General features: G+C 38.5%; 2 protein-coding genes across 2 annotated transcripts in view; both read right to left on the bottom strand.

Annotated features, from left to right (window-relative positions):
• LOC107560747 (inactive phospholipase C-like protein 2) overlaps positions 1 to 4,620 on the bottom strand; it is a 55,306-nt gene extending 50,686 nt beyond the window's left edge. The window contains exon 1 of the mRNA XM_016245004.1: positions 4,129 to 4,620. Within this exon, the coding sequence (XP_016100490.1) occupies positions 4,129 to 4,422 (294 nt within the window). The 5' untranslated portion in view covers positions 4,423 to 4,620. The remainder of the gene's footprint in view (positions 1 to 4,128) is intronic.
• Positions 4,621 to 7,628: 3,008 nt separating this feature from the next.
• LOC107560760 (uncharacterized) overlaps positions 7,629 to 20,292 on the bottom strand; it is a 25,560-nt gene continuing 12,896 nt past the window's right edge. The window contains exons 2-3 of the mRNA XM_016245020.1: positions 7,975 to 7,978; positions 7,629 to 7,640 (exon numbers count right to left, since the gene is read on the bottom strand). The gene's annotated coding sequence lies outside the window, so the exon portion shown is untranslated. The remainder of the gene's footprint in view (positions 7,641 to 7,974; positions 7,979 to 20,292) is intronic.

Here is a 20,292-nt window from a genome sequence, read left to right as displayed (position 1 = left end):
CTGGGTGGCAATATAAACTCATAAGCAAGATGGTAAATTGATTACTAACAGCAATGTCATGAATGCAGTCTTTTTGAGCAGTGATTTCACAGAACCATGATACATTTGTGACTGACACCTCAGAGATTTATAGCCGTTAATCATTATTCTTGGAGGATGATGCATCTATCGCCTTCCTGATCAACCTCAACGGTCTTAAGGCCCACTTACACCAAGGACAAAAATTATAAAGTTTTATTAATTGTTCAAATTCAATGACATAAGAGAAGTTCATCACAACTATAACGATAACAACACAGAAAAACAATATTGTTGGAATCACTATCAGAACGTTTTTTTTCCATCTGATGAATGATAAAAACATTGACAACCAATCAGAATTGACGTGACTTTAAGCATTTTAAGCAGCAGATGTCAAAAGGACAGCACACGCTTGTAATAAACAGAACAATATTGTGCATTGGTGTGGACTCTACTACAGTTATCGTTATAGTTCTTGGCCTTTAGTCAGGATAACTGCCCTCACAGGTTATAGTAGCACAGTGATCCTCAAATCAGTCTCGCGAGATCCACTTTCCTGCAGAGTTTAGCTCTACCCTAATCAAACACACCTAATCAATGCTAATGCCTAAGTTTGCTAATCAATGTCTTCAGGATCATTAGAAAATCACAGGTAGGTTTGTTTGATTATAGGGTTGGAGCTAAACTCTGCAGAAAAGTAGATCTCACGAGCCAGATTTGAGGATCACTGTAGTAGCCTAATCCCATTTTTTTTCTAGTAAGATCAAAGCAAAAGCCTTGGGCCTAAAAAGACAAGGAGGCCAGACTCAGAGCACAGCTGAGGAGAAGGAAAGCTGAAAAGCGAGACAGATTCTGCTCTCTGGATTGCTTTGGCCCTGGGCAGTTTGACTGGAGGATCTGTTGTAGCAAGTTTAACTAACAGAGTTTCAGCTGAGGATAAGTCGCTGCTAGACGGTCACTTTTTAACATCTCAATAACAGATCACACGCTACACGAAAGCATATTTCATGACACCTGGAAACACTCTCTGCAACCTATAATCATAGATGGAAAATCATCTTCAAATGAGGGATGAAATAGGTCTGATATGAAGAGAATTGCGTGATATTCCTGAGCAAAACAGCACAGTCAAACCAAGCCCTGTGGCGATTAGACAGCTAGTCAATTTCTAACAACTGGGTAATGGAGATTCAAGTATATGAAAGTTGATTCACCATATAATGACACTTAGACTCTCTCATCACCAAATCAAGTCTACTTTGAGCTCTCAGATGTCGGCACGTTGAACATTTCACTGGTTTCTCTGTCATACTGGTCCTCTCGAGGGTGCAAAGACACCCACACAGTCACATAGGAATTCAATAAAGTGAGGGAATGGGAGAGTAGCATGCTGTTTTGTGTCAGTTGCTAAGCAAAGTGAATCAACCCAATGACAATTTTGACGTTAGGCTCCTGGTTCATCTCAGACAGCAGCACTGACCCACAATGACACAGAGGAAAACAGACCTTGCTTTAAAATGTAAGGGATGACGTAATTTTTTGTATCTTGAGCTGTCCTCAAACTGTCTGAGTTTTTTCTTTTTTCCACCTTCTATCTCTCCTTTGACCTGAGAAGAACAATCTTTTGCTTGACAGGATAAGTAATTAGTCAAAGTGCCGTGATTCCTAACAGGGTGGTGCTTTGACAATTAAACCACTTCCTCATCTGTTGTTGACTCTGGCGCCAAATGTCAACTGATCAGTCGTATAGATTCATTGATCCAAAGCCTTTGGTTTGTGCCGACATCCATTAAAATTCAAACCATTGTGCAGTTCAGACCCTCTGTATAGGAAAATAAATATATTTTCCACTTAAAACACCACTTGACAGCTGTCCTTCCAGCCATTGACATGCGTATGGTTTAGCTTAAGTGCAGTGCACTGTCACCATGTGCTATACAGCTGTCATGAAAATATGTTTGTGAGTGCCTTAACAGACATTAGCAAAATAATAAAACATATTATTATCCAGGAATGTGACCAGGATGTGGGTCAAACAGTTACACTGATATACATTTGTACCCGTTTTCAAACATAATGTTGCAATTCTAATCTAAATGATTACGAATATGTCCACAAAAATGGTGAGATTCTACACAGCATATTTGGTCGAGTGGGGCTAATAATGTAACACATTTTTCATTTTAGCAATTCATTTTACATTTTTGTGAATCTGTGGCTAATTCATAAGAATTTATAGAATTGTATATATATTTATTATACACTCTTAAAAATAAAGGTTCTTAAATGGTTCTTTGGCACGGTGTATGGTTCCATGAAGAACCTTTAATATCCAAAGAACCTTCCCATTGCACAAAAGATTCTATGTAGCACAGAAAGGTTCTTTAGACTATAAAATGGTTCTTCACACTCAACATGTTGAGATCAAGTGAGCTAAATTGTACTGTCTGGTCCAGAACTCTTTCCAGACTCAAATGAATATAAATAGTGCAATATAAAGTATTAATTTTGAGTAAATGGTATTGTGGTGTTTATCAATTAAAAAACAATAGATCAGCCCTTTTATATCTTTTTTAATGCTGTTTTGCATGACTCAAAACTCTCTGAAAACCCTCAAAAAATATAAATTTCACATGAATGTAACTTATGTCACTTACTAGTACAATTATGTAGGCTAACTTACAGAAGACGTTGCTGATTGAATTTAGTTTTAAAAAATATGACTGATCGTCGCTGTCAAGTCTGAGTACTCTACTACTCATGCACATCCCTATTAAACACACATACACACAGTATCGAGGTATGATGTATACTGCATTGATGTGTACTGTAAACGCAACAAACATTTTAATCATATCTCTTGTCAAGTCTCGATTACTTCTGGATTTGATTTTTATTTTCTAAATTGTTTTATGAACAAACCTATTAAAGAAAATTTATAGTATGATAAATGTGAGGATATTGATCTGGAATAAATGGGACACTAAAATAACATTTTCATAAGTGGTTCTTTGTAGAACCTTTAAAAAGGGTTCTTTGTAGTAGCAGAAAAGGTTCTTTATGGCACCAAGAATAAAATGGTTCTTCATGGAACCAAAAATAGTTATTCTATGGCATCGCTGTGAAACACCCTTTTTGGTGCTTCCTGGCACTTTTGGTTTTTTATGAGTGTACACATATATTTTTTCTGAAAAACGTACATTTCCGTAAAAATCACCACCTCATAAAATAGTTCTGGGTTCTCATGAGTTTGGGTTGGAAATTGTTTTGTCCAATATTGTTTAACCAATGTTTACTGTTTTTATACTTATTTATCGTTTTGTTGGTTTGTTTTGGGTTTTTTTTAGAAATGAACAGTTCTTTTATATCAGGTCTACTGATAAGTGCTGCCTAAAAATAGGATCTAACTAAGTGTCAGTTGTTAAACCCCTATTTGCTCAACATGAAACAATGTTATTCAAAAGTAAAGCAGCTTACTTAATTCTTTTGTTTAACAATACAAAATAAATTAGAAATTAATTATTAAAAACTTTATAACTTTTCACAGCCATTTTAAAAAGAGATTTCTAAGCTTACACATAATTCAAATATAGTCCTAGATAAAGATAAGTTTGCATAAATATAAATATGGCACAAATAATAATTAAATAATTGAAACTAATTGAAATATTCATACTGTATATTGTGTTTTATATGCTGCAGCCTAATAATTATTGATTGGTCAAAATAATCTTGAAAACCTAAAATCTGCAAATCTGTTATCTGACAATTAATCATTACATTAATTTCTATTGGTACTAGTTGTACAAAATATAATAGGCTATTAATAATAATAATAATAACAGTAAGAAGAAGAAGAAGAGGAAGAAGAAGAAGAAGAAGAAGAAGAATGTTGATCGAGTGATCTTATTGGGCATAAGATGTTCATGAGATATTCCAAAATGTTCATCTCAATTGGTTTTGGAACACGCACGAAACATACTACTGAAACAGGAGAGTAATGCTACATAATGTGTTTGCAGAGCAGTGCGCGGTTGCATGGGCATTTGCGTCGCTGCAGAGCTCTGAAAATCTTCGGTCAATAACAAAGTGATGACACTCACTCACCTTCATAATACCGCAAGGTGGATTCCAGGTGCCGGTGCACCTCTCTGCAGAACTGTCGCGGTTCCGGGTACAGACCCGCGGACTGCTGTGCTCCCTGTACCGTCCGTTAGAGTACACCCCCTCGGCCCCGTACACCGGGTGCCCAGCCGCCGACACGTCCAGGTATGTCTGGTAGGTATCACTGATGCTCAGCGCCGCCGCCGCCGCAGCCACGTCCCGGGTCGGAGTGGTCGCCTCGGAGACGAGCTCGTACAAGGGTCCCGCCACGGATTCGGAAGCCTGCGGCTCAGCCATCGCGCGCTCTGCTGTTAGCTACGCCAAAAAACTCACCATCGGAGTGAGTGAGCCTTTGATTTTAAGAGCCCACGGCGAGACAAACAGCCATCGGAGTCCCGTGCGTCCGAGTAAAACCGTAAAATCCATGAACGGAGAAGGCACCTCACGTCCTCTGCCAGCCGAGGTGGTGAATAGATTGTGCGGGCGGATAGATTCAAACCCCCTCTCCTCCCTCCCTCTCGATCACCCCTCGTCGCCGCTAGAAGAAAATAAAGCGCACAGATGGCGCTCGCGCCGTGTTCTGCCGGTGGCCGTCCGTAACTACCGAGATAATACAGGGTTATGAGGGCCAATTAGCCTCGTTCTGTCCCTTGATCGCCAGACGCCCTGTAAGCAGTAATGGAAGGATTTCCGCTGTCTCTCCAGCGTCTCTCTCATGTGTGACCTATCAAAGATGACCGAGGATGGTTGTGACTGGATTTAAGGCACATTTGGAGAGTCAGGTCCTGCCACTTGATTTGCAAACTATCCCATCACACTTAAACGGAACCACACAAAGTCATAAACACGAGCAGATTTACATAAACATGCTACTCAACTACTTCCAGGCTGCCTGGAAAAGAGTGATAAACAAGCGCAATGCCTCTCCTGTGGTACGCAAGTAGGCCTACACCATGAAATTATCCAGTAATTGCCCCTTTTAAAGAGGCAGCCATAGATGTCGTGGCTTACAAATAAATGCCTAATTGCCTGGGAAAATAAAGGACTACATAAAGTATAAAATATCTTTAATTATAAAACTATGAAGTTATCACAGCCTTGTAAAGTCAAAGGCAGTTTATAAAGTTTCAGGCAATTAAACAATAAAATTGTATTGCAGTTTCAAAGCTCAGGAGATTTAATGGCATCTCAGCTATAAAAGTTTTTTATAGTTTTTTTTATAATACATTTATATATAATATTTATACATATTTATAATCATTATATAAAAATGTATGTGTGTGTCTATTAAATGAGCAAAATCACACTAGTAGGCGTGAGAAATGGGTGTATATATGCACGGCTGTGATTCGGCCGTAGGTAATCACAACGTGCCAATATACAGCCACATCTCACGTCTACGAGTGTGATATTGCGTTTATACAACAGTTCGACGGCACACGTGTGTAAATATATACACTGTAAAACAAATTCAGGGATTTCACAGCATGCAACTGTAATATTTCACAGTAAATTACATTATTATCACTTTACAGGCTTTTACTGTGGCTTTCACAATATAATACCATATTCGGGAATTTTACTGTGAAAATAATGTAGGCGGAGCAGTTACAGGACACTACTGTAAATTCCGTCCCGCCTCCGCATGCTGTGTCGTCTGACTGAGCTCTCTGGTCTCCTCCATGTTCTCATCCGTGTCCAGCGGATTCAGCAGTAAGTGTAGAAATGTCAAATTAAATGCCTTTATTATATGATAGTGCATGTAATTTAAAAGTATTAACCAAGTAGAGTTAGTTGTAGGTTCTGTTGTCACGTTGTTAGCGGTTAGCTTACTCGTGTAGATTTGAGCGCACCAATTTTTTAAACCATAAACAGACGTTGGTTGTAGTAATTGTACCGTATTATGTTAGTAGCTAACTGTGAGACATTAGCTAATTTTTTGGAGCCTCATTTCGAAAAAATATATAATTATCTCAATTTTAGATTTTCTTAGTGCTAACAGCGATCTCTTTCCCTGTAACTTATACGTTAGGTTCTCTCCACAGTGGTGATCACTGGGCAATAAGTTGTAAGGTAAGATGACCTTATGATCGTTATTATCAACCAGAGAAATTATAGTGTTGTGGATTACGGCAAAGGTGGAGTAAATTAATCTCAAATTAGTAACGTTAACTGGGCTTCTTCATAATTTTCTCCCCTGCTGTGTGTGTGATACGGAGCAGCCTTTGTCTGCTTCATCAACTGAAAATGTAGTGCATATAAGATAAATTGATAGGGGCAAGAGATTATTTGTGCGCAAATTTTGACTCTGTGCTACCGTAGGTACAGATTATTGTATTATTGTACTCCTGTTGTATTAATAGATTATTTTTGCATCCTTGTGTTACAGCTACAGCTACAGCCACTGACGTGAAGGGACTGTGAAGCAACCAAGCACCCCTAGCTTGCTTGATTGTTCAAGGTAATGTTGTCCTTCTCATTTTTATTGTATTTTCAAGTGTCAAGTCATCCACAAATTTGTTGTGAGCAGTTTCATGTAACTGTTTTCTTTCTACAGATAGTTTCTACATGAAACTGCTCACAATAAGGTCTGTGGATTATCTTAACCGGGTCGTGATTTCTGGAAAAAGACATTGCTGTAGAGTGAGAATTGTTCTGACTGTGATACTAATGATGTATTCATTTCATTTAAAGGATCTAAATGTAAACAAAACGGTTGCCTCTGCCTGAAGTCAACATAAACGATTCAGACATGCTATCACTTCAGAACTGAATCATTTGGTCTTGAAATTATTTTTTAAAAAAGGCCTATATTTGCAACTGTCTTGGTTTTAAAACAGAAAATTAATTATCTATCATGAAAATGACAGATTTGTAATATCAAAACTGTTAAGTGATTAGGATTATGTAACATTGTGAATTATACACCTTAGAAACTGTATTTACTTTTTACCCATAAGCTCAGCATTTAGAATTTATTGGCTTCCAGTCTCATCTGCTTCCAGCTATTTTTAGCTGGAAGCAGCATGTTTTGCTGCTTAAACTTGCAAATTGGTGTTGTCTTATGCTTACCATATTATTTTAATGTATTATCTTAATTATGAACACACTGGTTTGTAGTGCAAACAGTTTTACCGTTTACTTCTTATTCTTCTCATTATTTCCCTACAGCGGCTAATGAACCGAAAGTCTCGCACATTCACAGAAAACGGCTTACTTCCGCATTGAAAAATAAGGTGGATTGCAATTATTTTCTTTTAACAGTAGTCATCTAAAACTCAGTAGTTAGAGTATGCCACCACACTACTCTTTTCACTCTAATTTCTTAAATAAGTAAATAAATCTTGATTTCTTTTCTGAACAGTAGGTAACAGTATATCTGTTTTTGTTTCAAGTGACACAATGAAGTCGATGGCATGGATGCTGACATTGGAGGGACAAGCTGATTTCATAACTGGTCTGGCTGCCATTTTTGCCATTTCAGTTTGAAGTATGCTGAAGATGATTCTTGCACTCTGGAATTTATCAAAGGTAATTTCTATGTAATATTGTACTTGAGGGCTTGTTTTTTATTTGGTGGGTTAATCAAGGAATGTTTGGATGTGTTGTGATTTTGCGAGCCGCTCAGGACCACTGCAGCCAAGCGATGATGACCCCACTTCTTCCCCTCAAACAAGTGGTGTGTTGCAGACTCAACTTTTGTGTCTGTGCTGGAGACCAGAGAGGAAGCGGTTTTTAAAAGGATCCTGATTCTCCTTCCTCTGCAAACAGTACATATAAAATGATTAACATTGTTGTGTGCAAATGCTCTGCCTGGATAAATCACACACCTCTACTTTGTTGCCGTACTGTTCTTGACTGTGTGTTTGTGATGGAAATAAGCTGCCAGGTTTTTTAAGCTGCTGTTATTTAAATGGTTAGGGTTAAAATCACCTTGTTCTGCACCTTTTTGGTCTGTACTGCAACAGCAGTAACCCACTGAAGGTGGTCACTGGGAACTGACACCTTTTTCATCCCACTTGAAAGAAACTAACAGCTTTCCTCTCAGCCTATTTGTTTATAGGTACTTCGTGGGCATCAATCCAGAGACAGGCACAAACTCAAAGAGGCAGAGAGGACATATCAACCAGCAAGTCTGTACACTGATCAGGAAACTCATTGACTTTGAATGGATGTCAATCTAGTGTGTAAGCAATGTTCCAACACCAGAATGGACAAACCAAACTCTGGCTTTGTGTTAAGCTAGATGTGGTCATGCAGTAAGATGATCCCTGAATATGTTCTATAGTGTGTCCTGGTTAAATGGAGAAAAGCATGATCGTCTGAACCCCTTTGCTGGAAAGTTTAGACAGAATTTATTCAACTGCAAAATATATGTGTAAAATTGATTGTTTTGTGTTTATTTGAATTGAACATATCTTTCCAGTAGGTTATTGATGGGTTAAAAGATAAAATTCCAAAATTACACTATTTTATAATAAATTAACAATACATTTTAAATTAAAAGTTTTAAATTAACAATACATTTTATAGTAAATTAAAAGCACATTAACGATTTGCATTACTATTACAGTTTACACTGTAATTCTACAGCAGAATACTGCTAAATTGCAGTAATCTGATGATAACTTCACAGCTAAATACAGTAATTCTACAGGAGCATACTGCTAAATCACAGTACGGAATAACTACTGTGAGGTCACAGTATACAGCTGTCATTTCACAATTATTTACAGTAATAATGATACAGTAACTTACTGTGAAAGTAATGCAACTAGCAGCCAGTAATTTACTCTTTAAAAACCCTCTTTTGTGCAGAACAGAGTATGTGAGCGGAGCGGATTTTTTAAAAGTCGGAGCGTCGTGGTTTTCACTCGCTCCAAGAACGCTCCACTACCGCTCCGCCACTAGTGCAATTCATGCCAACGGCCCGTAATATAACTGCATATTTAGCAAGAATTCGCATGATAAACATATTTAGCTAGCTTGATACAGATGGATCACTCAAATCAGAAAGAATGTGAAGGCTATGATGACAGCAATGGACATGAGCGGGAAGTTATAGTGCTCAAGGAATTTGTTTGTTCCTTCTAGATACTGAATATTTTCGGGTGAGAGAATGATTTGAACCAGTACAACACATTCACGTGCAATCGCTTTCTCAATAATGCTTCAAACAAATGCAATCTTACAGTGCTACTTCATCTGTAGGCTATCTGATTTCGAATGAGCAGAAATCTGTAAGAAATGCAGCGATCCGTAGGTAAAATAACGGACGAACGTACTGTTATTTTCATCCTTCACAAACAAAATATGCACTGCAAAAAGCACCAATTATACCTTTTAATGCTGACAACAACCATGTTATTAGCTTGTAATGTGGTAGGAAAGAGTTTGCACACTAGTGCTCCAATGAGCCACTTTGAAACTCTCCTGTTATTTTATTAATTTGTGATATTTCAAACGTACTGAAATACTTTAGATGCGGAGCAGTGTTTCTGATATCAGTGAGCGCGGAGTGGAGCGTGAGCGGGAAATGGTGAACCCCGAGCGGAGTTGGAGCGGAGTGATTATTGAATGCTCGGAGGGAAAATTGTTGCCGCTCCACTCCGCTCACATACTCTGGTGCAGAACTACTTCCTTCCGCGACGGATTCAAATCTCAATTTGACAGTTTAACAGCTGAGCTCAAACCTCCGTTACTAATTCGAAAACGTCACTTTAGAACTAGTAACGAAGGAACATTGAGCTGCTTCATTGAAAGCTTATTGTATCACTGTATTAAAAGCTCTCTGTATTATAGGTAGAGTATTATGAGAGAGAGATGGACTTAGTGAGTGTGATTACCTGCATCTGATACAGCATTCATTCTTCAGCTCAATCTCATCTTCACAATAAAACATTAGTTTGAATGTCCGCCGAGGAAAGCGATATCTTTGTCGCACTATCCATTCATCTGTTAAGGGTGATTTCTGATGACAGCGCTGCTCAGTTACAAGAAGTGTTAATTTCGTTGACGAATAATTTTCGTCATAATGCATGACATTTTATTCACTGACGACAACGAGACGAAAATGTTAGGGAGGGACAATTTGGAAAGAGATTCATTCTATTTCAGAACGAATCTGCTGCGTGGTTAGGAAGTTAGATGCGTACATACGAACCGGCAGGAACATAAGTTAAAATACACTTGCTGCACATCGCATAAATCGTTCAAAAATGTCGATATGTGGGAGTAAGAGAAGAGCAGACATATAGATAAATCTGACGACGCAAGAGAGAACTCATTTCAGTTCGGTTTTCTGAGCGCAGACACTGAAGCATACACACACAGAGAGCGCGTCTCACAGCGCACGAGGACTCTTTCGCGACGCATGAACGGATAATTAAGAATTACACACATAATGATGTCAAATTGTTTTGACGAGTATTCACGTAAACACAGTTGATTACGTCTTAAGTGAATGTAAACAGCAAGGAGAACGTGTATCAGTACATTGCATCCATTGCAGCTGTGCATTCGGTTTTAAAGGGACAGCAGCCTAATTTAGTTGCTATTGTCCAAGTCATTGATGTTAATCAAGCAACGAAAGAAAGACAGAAAATCACTCACTGCTCTTGACTGAAAAACTTTAGTAGCCCTAAAGATTAATCAAAATTTATTTACATAAATAAATATGTCTGCTTGAAAGAATGAAGATTATGGTAAACAAGTTGCTATAAAGAATGCATAATTAGCCTATAACCATTGGTATTTCATTAAAAAGACGATCATGTTCTTGTTCTTAATGAGGAGTGGTTTTATTAATTTTAACATAAAGGCATGTTGTGTGGCACCGCAGTTAAATCGGTGTCTATCATGATAAAACCTTAATATCAAACCTATATAATGAGTTTGGAAATTTTGGAGAAATGCTTAATAAACGCATTACACTGTAACTAAACCCATTAGATTTTAGCCGACTAAATTTACTGTAGATTTAGTCGACTATTTAGTCGACTAAAACTAAAAGCAATTCAGGTGACTAAAATATGACTAAAACCAAATGGCATTTTAGTCAAAAGACTATGACTAAAACTAAATCAAAATTTGCTGTCAAAATTAACACTGGTTACAAGCTATTATTAAAAGTAAAAAATAACTTCTGTTTCAGTCTCTTGCAATATAAAAGTAATTTGTAAAACAGTCTCTTGTCGCCATCTTAATGGCGGGGGGGAAAATCACCATCACGAACACACACACACACACACAGTTTCCTAATACTAAATACTACTATGTATATAAAATATAATAAACAACAACAACAGCCATCATAAAAGTTGCTAGAAAATTCTGTCAAAAGTACAAAGGCAGCGCTCTGATATACAGCATTAAAGTTACATAAAACATAACGTGATGAGATTTTGCTCTCAGCCAAAACTATTTGCTCTGGAACAAATAGCAGTTTAATGAGACAAAAGACTGCCCGTTAGAATTACCCAAAACAAATTATATCTCATGTTTAACCACTAAAGAGACATCAGAGCCAGCAGCAGTGTGAACTCGGCAGGTTCACGAGTGACTCAGCAGGTTCAAAACTCTTAAAACTACATTCCGTGACACAAAAACATTATTATTTTTAAACTACAGTGGATTTGGGCATCCGCCATGACACTCACTGTGAGAAATACGGCAAGTATGATAGAAACGGTGAAACGGTTGGAGGAGTTCTGTTATCACTTTAATATTGCACTATTATCAGCCAATTCGATTCGAGGACCAGAAAGAACTGTTGTATAATTACATATAATTACATATTAATATGTGATCTATATAAAATTGTATACTATCTATAAATTGTGTGTGTGTGTACCTAGATGGTACACAGGGGCATACAAGACAAAACACCTTCAGGGTAACTCACATGACACTATAAAATAATGCAATAAACATTAACTAAATAACAAAACGTAACACAAAACACCTTAATGTACATTACTGATTCCAAAAGAAGGAACAAAACTATTCATATAAATTTTTTTATATAAAATCTAATCATATGTGATGTTTTACACAGGAATTTCTGGGAATGTATGCAATATTATACAGTAATTTAGTTTTTACTTGGAAAAAAACAAATTTGACTGTTTTGACAGGGTTGAAGCGTGAGACCGGGCAACCCTGAGTTTACCAATTAATAAGATTTTACTATAGCATTTTTACAGTTTTTTTTATTCGTTTTATTTTTTACAGTGCCAATATTTTAGTCTTGAGTGAATTTGAAGATAAATTCTTAAAGGAACACTCCACTATTTTTGAAAATAGGCTCATTTTCCAGACTCTCCTATCCGGGTCTGGCGGTTGCACTTTTAGCTGTAGCTTAGCATAGATCATTGAATCTGATTAGACCGTTAGCATCTTGCTCAAAAATGACCAAAGAGTTTCTATATTTTTCCTATTTAAAACTTGACTTTTCTGTAGTTACATCATGTACTAAGACTGACGGAAAATGAAAAGTTGCGATTTTCTAGGCCGATATACTCTCATTCCGGTGTAATAATCAAGGAACTTTGCTGCCATACCATGGGTGCAGCAGGCGCAATGATATTACGCAGCGCCTGAAACTAGACTAACTTCCGTCAACATAACCAACGTGACCACCTGCTTGCACAGGGAGCGTGCTGGGGACTATTTTCAGGTGCTGCGTAATATCATTGTGCCTGCTGCACCCATGGTACGGCAGCAAAGTTGCTTGATGATTTTGAGCAAGATGCTAACGGTCTAATCAGATTCAATGATCTATGCTAAGCTACAGCTAAAAGTGTTACTGCCAGATCGGCTGAATGGATTAGAAAACGGTAAAACTCAACAATTTAACTCTAGGGGAGTTGGAAAATGAGCCTATTTTCAAAAATAGTGGAGTGTTCCTTTAAGTCCATACCATAATGTTTTGATTGCACACTTCTTATTGTTAGATTGTGATCTTTTTATTTATTCTTGCATATATGTTGATATATTGATTCATCCTCAGAACTCCAAAACACTGTGGACTTTTCCTTTGACCTCTGTTGTTTTTACACAGAGCCAGTGATATTCTCTGTCCCATAAACCTGAACCTGACCTTCACACAAACCTTTCTGCATTTCTTTCTGCATCCCAGACCCAACACACTTCCGCACATATAGGCAACTGTGTGCTCACAGACAAAAACGACACAAAGAGAGGAAATTTTATACTGTCAGATTATATCCTCCAGAAAAGCCAAATCACATTAGCTGGTGATGGCATGATAGAAATCATATGCTCCTCTGCCCGAGCAGCCATTACAGTATGATTCATCACTTCCAGACTGCAGCAATCAAATGCTGAGCCGGGGCATTAAGGCCAGACATGAGCAATATAACTCAGAATAAGGTCATTGACAGCTGACCAGAGCACCATCGCATATACTCCTACAAATTGTATGACACGTGACATCAGCTTTCCACATTCAGGAGATCCGATGTTCTTGTGCTTTGGAAGATGATGCAAGTGGATCATTTATTGATTGTCAGACTAAGAAATTGGGATGATGGATGAGGAATTGACTCAAGAACAAAAGCCCATAATTCCCTCAGTGTAATCAGTTGATGCCATCAAAACACCGCCTGGAATCCATTCCTGAGAAACTATTTTCTGGCCCGAGTTTGACGTCATTTTTCCTTTCACAATGAAGCTCTTCTGTTCTAATAAGGCTGAAAAATGCTATGGTTTCATACACGTTTTTCTTTCTCTAGTGCTGAATGAGGACAGCAACCTTGCTATGACCCCAAACTGTCCTTGCAGATGACGCTCCACCCCCACAATCATGAGCAGTGCACTGATTCATTAGGCATTCTCCTGGAAATGCAGTGATTTATTGAATGGTGTGGTTGTCTTGGTGTGAGACTATTGAAGAAGGGTTGATGAAAAGAGACTGGAGAGAGAAAACCAGGAAGTTTATGACAGGAAGTTTATGACATTTATGATAGACAGACTTCTGCCCATTTCTGATGTGGAAAAAAAGTGAGAGAAAATGTTTCTCTGAACAGATTTTTCTCCAGGAGGCCAGTTTTATGAAAAAGGACTTTATGAGCATAACTTTAGAGAAAGAGTAGAGAACATGTCGGGAGATCCATCAAAACTCATTGGAAGAGAGCAGGGTAATTGTGACCATAAAGTTTTTTTGTTTTTTTTCACCAATCTTTGACATATTAGCAGTGATTTCCTTGTTCATTAAATTTGCTTCACAGTCATTTCAGATACAATTAAACTAGAAGTACAAAAAGGCCAAGGTTGCATTCATAAAAACCCAAGCTGTGTAATTGTAGAGATGGTATGCGTTAAAAGTAATAGTATTTTTTATTATTATTATTATTATGCGAATAGTTGGTATGTGCACATACTATTATTAGTACAAAACAAAACCCTAGATATATCTTAAGATTAAAAGCACAGGCTTTAATAGTAACATCAGGCTCTATGTAAACACACATCAAGTGAGGACGGCAAATGAAAGTCAGCATGAAATGAAAACTCACCCTATCTATTTTTAAATGCATGTTATGGATCTTATTGAGAACTATTTCTTTAACCTCACAATGTTTAATCAAAATGCCATAACTGGATCTTCCATTAAAATCGGCAGACTGAAAGCTCACGTTCATCCGCCAAGTTCATCTACAGTACATCTCAAAGTCCAAACAGCTAATACATAGAACCAAGTTTTCATTACATATGTGTTTCATAGCAACTTTATTGTGGAAAAAGCATGATGTACACAACAAATATAAACGTATAATATTAGTATAAATCTATATTCCTCATCCACAGTCTCATGCAACTGATACCAAATCAGGCTTAAAACATATAGCTTTGGAATGGGCAAGTACTGCTTAAAATTGTAATAATTGTTAAAGAATCTAAACCATAAAATAAACAATCATGCAAAGGAGATCTTGCATAAAACAGCGTATTTGAAAGAGTCTAACCAAAATTATCGTTTTTTTGATGGAGGAGGAGGTAAAAGGCTGAACTGTGCTGACATACACCTGATATGGCCACACTTTCCATTGGGAGTTATCATCTGTGTTGCTTTTTTGAGTGCTACCGTCGCTGCTGTTGTCCTCTACTCAGCATCAGTTCACATTTGAGTGAGACAGATAGGAAACAACAGTGATAAAAATGTATCACTTTGATCTCTCTTTAGGCAAATCATATAGGATATTAATTTCTTACCACAATAACATCCTGAGACAGGAAATGTGCCATATTTCAATCTTCCACCCTCCACTGATTCCCTGCAAAACATTTCAGCGCAGACTCCACCCTGAACCCTCCATGCAAAGACTCAAACAAAATACTAAACATTTACATATGAAAATAATTCACTCAAAAAAACAAAAAAAAAATTCACAGGCTACAACACTCAAATGAAATGTAAATGTAAATGTGCAACATAATTATAATATTAATAAAAAATTAAAATATAATATTCATTTTAAAGTGAATAATTATTTCGAGATGCAGGTAGAGCTAAAAAAAAAATTACAATTAATACATTAAAAAAAAATCTATTTTCATGTAGTATTTTATTTGATCAAATCTAAGAACTGTACTACTGAAAAGCAAAAGTGTAAAAGAAAGACAATGGTTTGAGAGAGAAAACAGTGTTATTTCCTGTCAGTGTCTGATCACAGAATGAGGAATCGAAAGCAACACAATTTCTCACAAATCTGACCTTGTAAAACTCTGAGAGGAAAAATAAATCAACGGGGAGACGTCAGCATAACAAAGAAACACTTAACTCAATCACCCGAAGCACTCTTCAACACTATACAATATTTTATATTTAGATATTAATTAAATTTAATAGATACAAGAAAATGTAACCAGCGCACTGCTAGTAGAGAAAAGACGCTGAACGGCGACAGTGAAAACAAAACTGACAGCTCATGAAACTTACCAATCTTCTCAGTTGTGTTTCAGCGACATCTGGTGGTCAAAAAGCGAATAAATTAATATCGGTGACTAAAGCAGAGGCACAGTCCCTATATGAAAATAAAATACTTCGTTTAAAAAACTGTTATGGTAATTCCTGTAATGCGGTATCCTTCCCTAAGCATACAATTTCTCAAAAATAAATATGTTTGTGTTGTAAATTAAGTAGGCTAAGTATTTAAGTCTATTTTAAAGCGCGCACTGGACTGTTGATTATACACTTGTCAAGCTCAGACACTTCATTGATTTTAAATTTTAACTTGTTTACACAGTGACAAGAAAATGAACAGGATTGAACATGCCAGGATGCAAATAAAGAGCAAAATTTCGCCATTGCTGAGTAAAGAGGGACTGAGAGTTAACATGTGCGTTTGAAGATCATATTGATAGCCTATTATTTTTTTAACTATAACTTTCGAAATGTTGGTTATATAAGTTTAAGGTGTGTCCTAAATTAGCTTAAAATCATAAAGATACAAGGTGCAATTTTAATCTATATGAAAGGTAATGCATATAATAAATACAAAATGTGTTTAGGTTTAGTGGCACTAATTGTTTCAGAATGTACTGCCAAAGATGAAACCCAATCAGAGACTGAATTTTGCGAGTCACTGTATTTTATTTGATTCTCGATACCTGTTTCTCTCCAGTAGGCCAAAAAGCAAACCAGCTTACTCTGATTTATCTTGTGGTTCAGCTTTTGTTAGTGCAGTACCTGGCATACTGCTTTTCTATATGGCTTTATTAAGCACAGGTTTCTGTCTCCAAGCAACAGATGAGCTCTTTCCTCAAGCAATATTCTCTTTGCAATTAGAGACATAAAACATGTGTTTCTGCCTGACGATAAATTTCAGTAAATTGTTTTTTTATAAATCATGCCTGAAAGGATAACAATTTTCCTGAGAGGAGTGATGGTTTGAGCTTATACGGTGTCCAGATCATTTAAGTCAATTGATTCGTTCTCTCAGTGCTGGTGCAGGCTTCTCATCGGAATGGCATTCATCCATTTCGACCAAAAGAGGGGGCAAGTTTACTTCATTTTAAGTTGTTGTCGGAAACCCAAAGGGACGGGATTGGGAATCCGAATATGCATAGCGGGGGCTCGACATTAAAGGGGTCATATGATGCTGCTAAAAATAACATTATTTTGTGTAGTTGGTGTAATGAAATGTGTTTATGCGGTTTAAAGTAAAAAAAAACAAAAAACATTATTTTCCACATACTGTACATTATTGTTTCTCTTGCCTTTCTGAAACGCGTCGATTTTTACAAAGCTCATCGGTCTGAAAAGCGAGGTGTGCTGTGATTGGCCAGCTATCCAGTGCGTTGTAATTGGCCGAATACCGTGAGACGGAAATGTTATGCCACTCACCATACTGTTGATTCCTTGTCCCGGCCGGAGCGACGAAACAAAAATATTAAACCCATTACAAACTAGGCATTTGTTGCATCCAGTGGGGACATAATTACTGATTATAATGACTTATACCATCTTTTTACGCGTTGCATTGCATCGCGCCACGTAAACATAAAACTCTGTCTACATTTGTGATCAGAGAAAAAAAATTGGCTCTTTTGGAAGCCCAAACAAAGTAGTTTCGCTTTCACAATGAAAAACACAGCGGCCTAGCGTGAGGGGAAGCCCCGGCTTAGCATGCGCTGAGGCCGGGATAGAGTGAGTTGAGGCCGGGCAAGAGTGAGCTGAGGCGGCGGGGTCGAGAACTGCGTGCCCGGCAGATCCGACGAATGAGCGGCAACCACATGTGACAGACCCCGGGCTGGATTCCGCTTCGTCCACGATGAAAGTTGATGTATTCCCTCAGCGACCAGCACAGATCAGCTCTAGGCATGACGAAGCGGATCTCGTCCTCTTTTGGAAGACCAAAGATCCGACGAATGAGCGGCAACCACATGTGACAGACCCCGGGCTGGATTCCGCTTCGTCCACGATGAAAGTTGATGTATTCCCTCAGCGACCAGCACAGATCAGCTCTAGGCATGACGAAGCGGATCTCGTCCTCTTTTGGAAGACCAAACAAAGTAGTTTCCCATTCACAACGAAACACACAGCGTCTTCACGACATGGCTGCAGCGTCAACAAAACTACAGTGAGACTAAAAGTTACGCCTTTCTTTACGTGAACATTTGTGAACATAGTGAGGTAGATATGTGGGGGCGTGTTAGAACGAGCCGTTTTAGGTAGGTGTGGCTGACTCTGAACTTTTATAAAGAATATCTCTTTGGATTTGAGACTTTAGTCTTTGCAACTTTACAGATCTTCTTTATGCACCAAGAGCTTGTGACACTCCAAAGAGAAAGGAAAAATTTAAATCGCATCATATGACCCCTTTAATGCTTGTCCGGGACAAGTGAATGTTTTGGACGGGCAAGTGAAAGAGAAATTTACTTGTCCAATCGGACAAGTATAGCCTAACTTGAAAATGTCAATACCAAAAACAATAATAACTGCCTTTATTTGTGATATAGCCTTTGTTATAGGGATGTATGATATATATCGTTTGCGATAATATCGTAATTGTTGTTTTAACGATGTGCGATTTGACATAATCTAGTAGGCCTATTGCAAAAATCAAACAAAACACACCTACAGAGTGCACGCATCCGTTGGGCCTACGTAAAGTAGTCTAGTAGGTTAGACTACAGTAGTCAACATTTGAAGTGGATCAAAACCTTTCATCAAAGTTGTCCTAAAACCTAAAACCAAAATGCGTTCTTGTCTTAGGACAACTTTGATTAACTTTTTTGATCCACTTCAAATGTTGACTACTGTGTGCACATGTGCGTTCCCTTTCAAGGGAACTTCGAACTGCGTCCTCTAGGGGTCGCCATGGGGACCCGTGTCTGAAGCATACATTGAAAAAACACCAATTTGTTTGATTAACTTTTTTGATCCACTTCAAATGTTGACTACTGTGTGCACATGTGCGTTCCCTTTCAAGGGAACTTCGAACTGCGTCCTCTAGGGGTCGCCATGGGGACCCGTGTCTGAAGCATACATTGAAAAAACACCAATTTGTACTATAATCGCACCGGTAGTGATGTCATGGGCTGTCGCCGGCCAACAACAGCCCATGATATCACTACCGGTGCGATTATAGTACAAATAGGTGCCGGGAGAACATGTCATTCTCTTCTTCGTCTTCACTGACCATATTGTTTGAAGCGTGCATTTCCATGGTAAGAGCGATCTATATTCCTATCGTTAGGATGGGCTCGTGGGGATCGCAGGTGGATCCGGCTGATGAGTTTAAAAAGGGGTTTGCCCTCTCGCGCTCGTCGACTGTGGACGAGAGTAAGCTGCTGGAGGATGATGTTATTTCTTTAACATCATTTGATCCGGGGGCCGGTGCTCTGCTGGGTTCGGCCCGGTAAGAGCAGGAGATGTCTGAGGATGGCAAAGAAGCTGAGGCTGAGCCTTCCCAATCCTTCTGCTCTGCGTATGATGAGTTTTGAGCGTTATCTTTCTTACACATTCATCGATTCTAGCATACAAGTTATGCCAACATCGAGGTGATGCGCGGAAACGACTATGAGAGGATGCCCCTGTAAAAAAGACAACTGGCTAGCTATCTTTCTATGGGTGAGACGTCCTCTCTTAAAACTCCCTCCTTGCCATTTAGCTTAGATGGCAGGGCATACGCAGCAGCAGGTCAGGCTGTTGTTTCGTTGCGCACATTGCGGTGCTCCAGGCATATTAGGCTGACCTGCTTGAAGACCTGGATAAAGGCCTGATGAGGTAGCTGAGTTTTGCCGCACCACAGATCTCACTCTCTGTGCTACTAAGCATGGCAGCTATAGTAGGTATTGAGAGACATCTGTGGGTGAACCTGGCAGATATCGGGATGGAAGAGAGGGGCTTTCTTCTCGGTGCGCCGGTTTCGCCTTCCGAATATTTTTGGTTACCTCTGTTGAGACGGTGGTCGAAAAGTTCAGGGAGGCAAAGGCGCGCTCAGCGGCCTTCAGTCCTTCATTTCACGATGGTCCAGGTCTAAGCCCGAACAGCAAAGGGGTCTCGGTCTGAGGATCAGAGACGGTCACAGAAGGCTAGTGTCGCGGCTCGCGCTCCTCCCCGCGGGTAGGTTTAGAAGGAATCGCGGGTCAAAGGGAGGTAGGCAAGACCTAGGGATGTGATCCAGACAAGGCATCAGC

Source organism: Sinocyclocheilus grahami, unplaced genomic scaffold, assembly GCF_001515645.1.
Source record: "Sinocyclocheilus grahami isolate Dianchi unplaced genomic scaffold, SAMN03320097.WGS_v1.1 scaffold741.1, whole genome shotgun sequence".
In the NCBI taxonomy this organism is placed as follows: Eukaryota; Metazoa; Chordata; class Actinopteri; order Cypriniformes; family Cyprinidae; genus Sinocyclocheilus; species Sinocyclocheilus grahami.
This window is presented reverse-complemented; position numbering and strand designations above follow the sequence as displayed.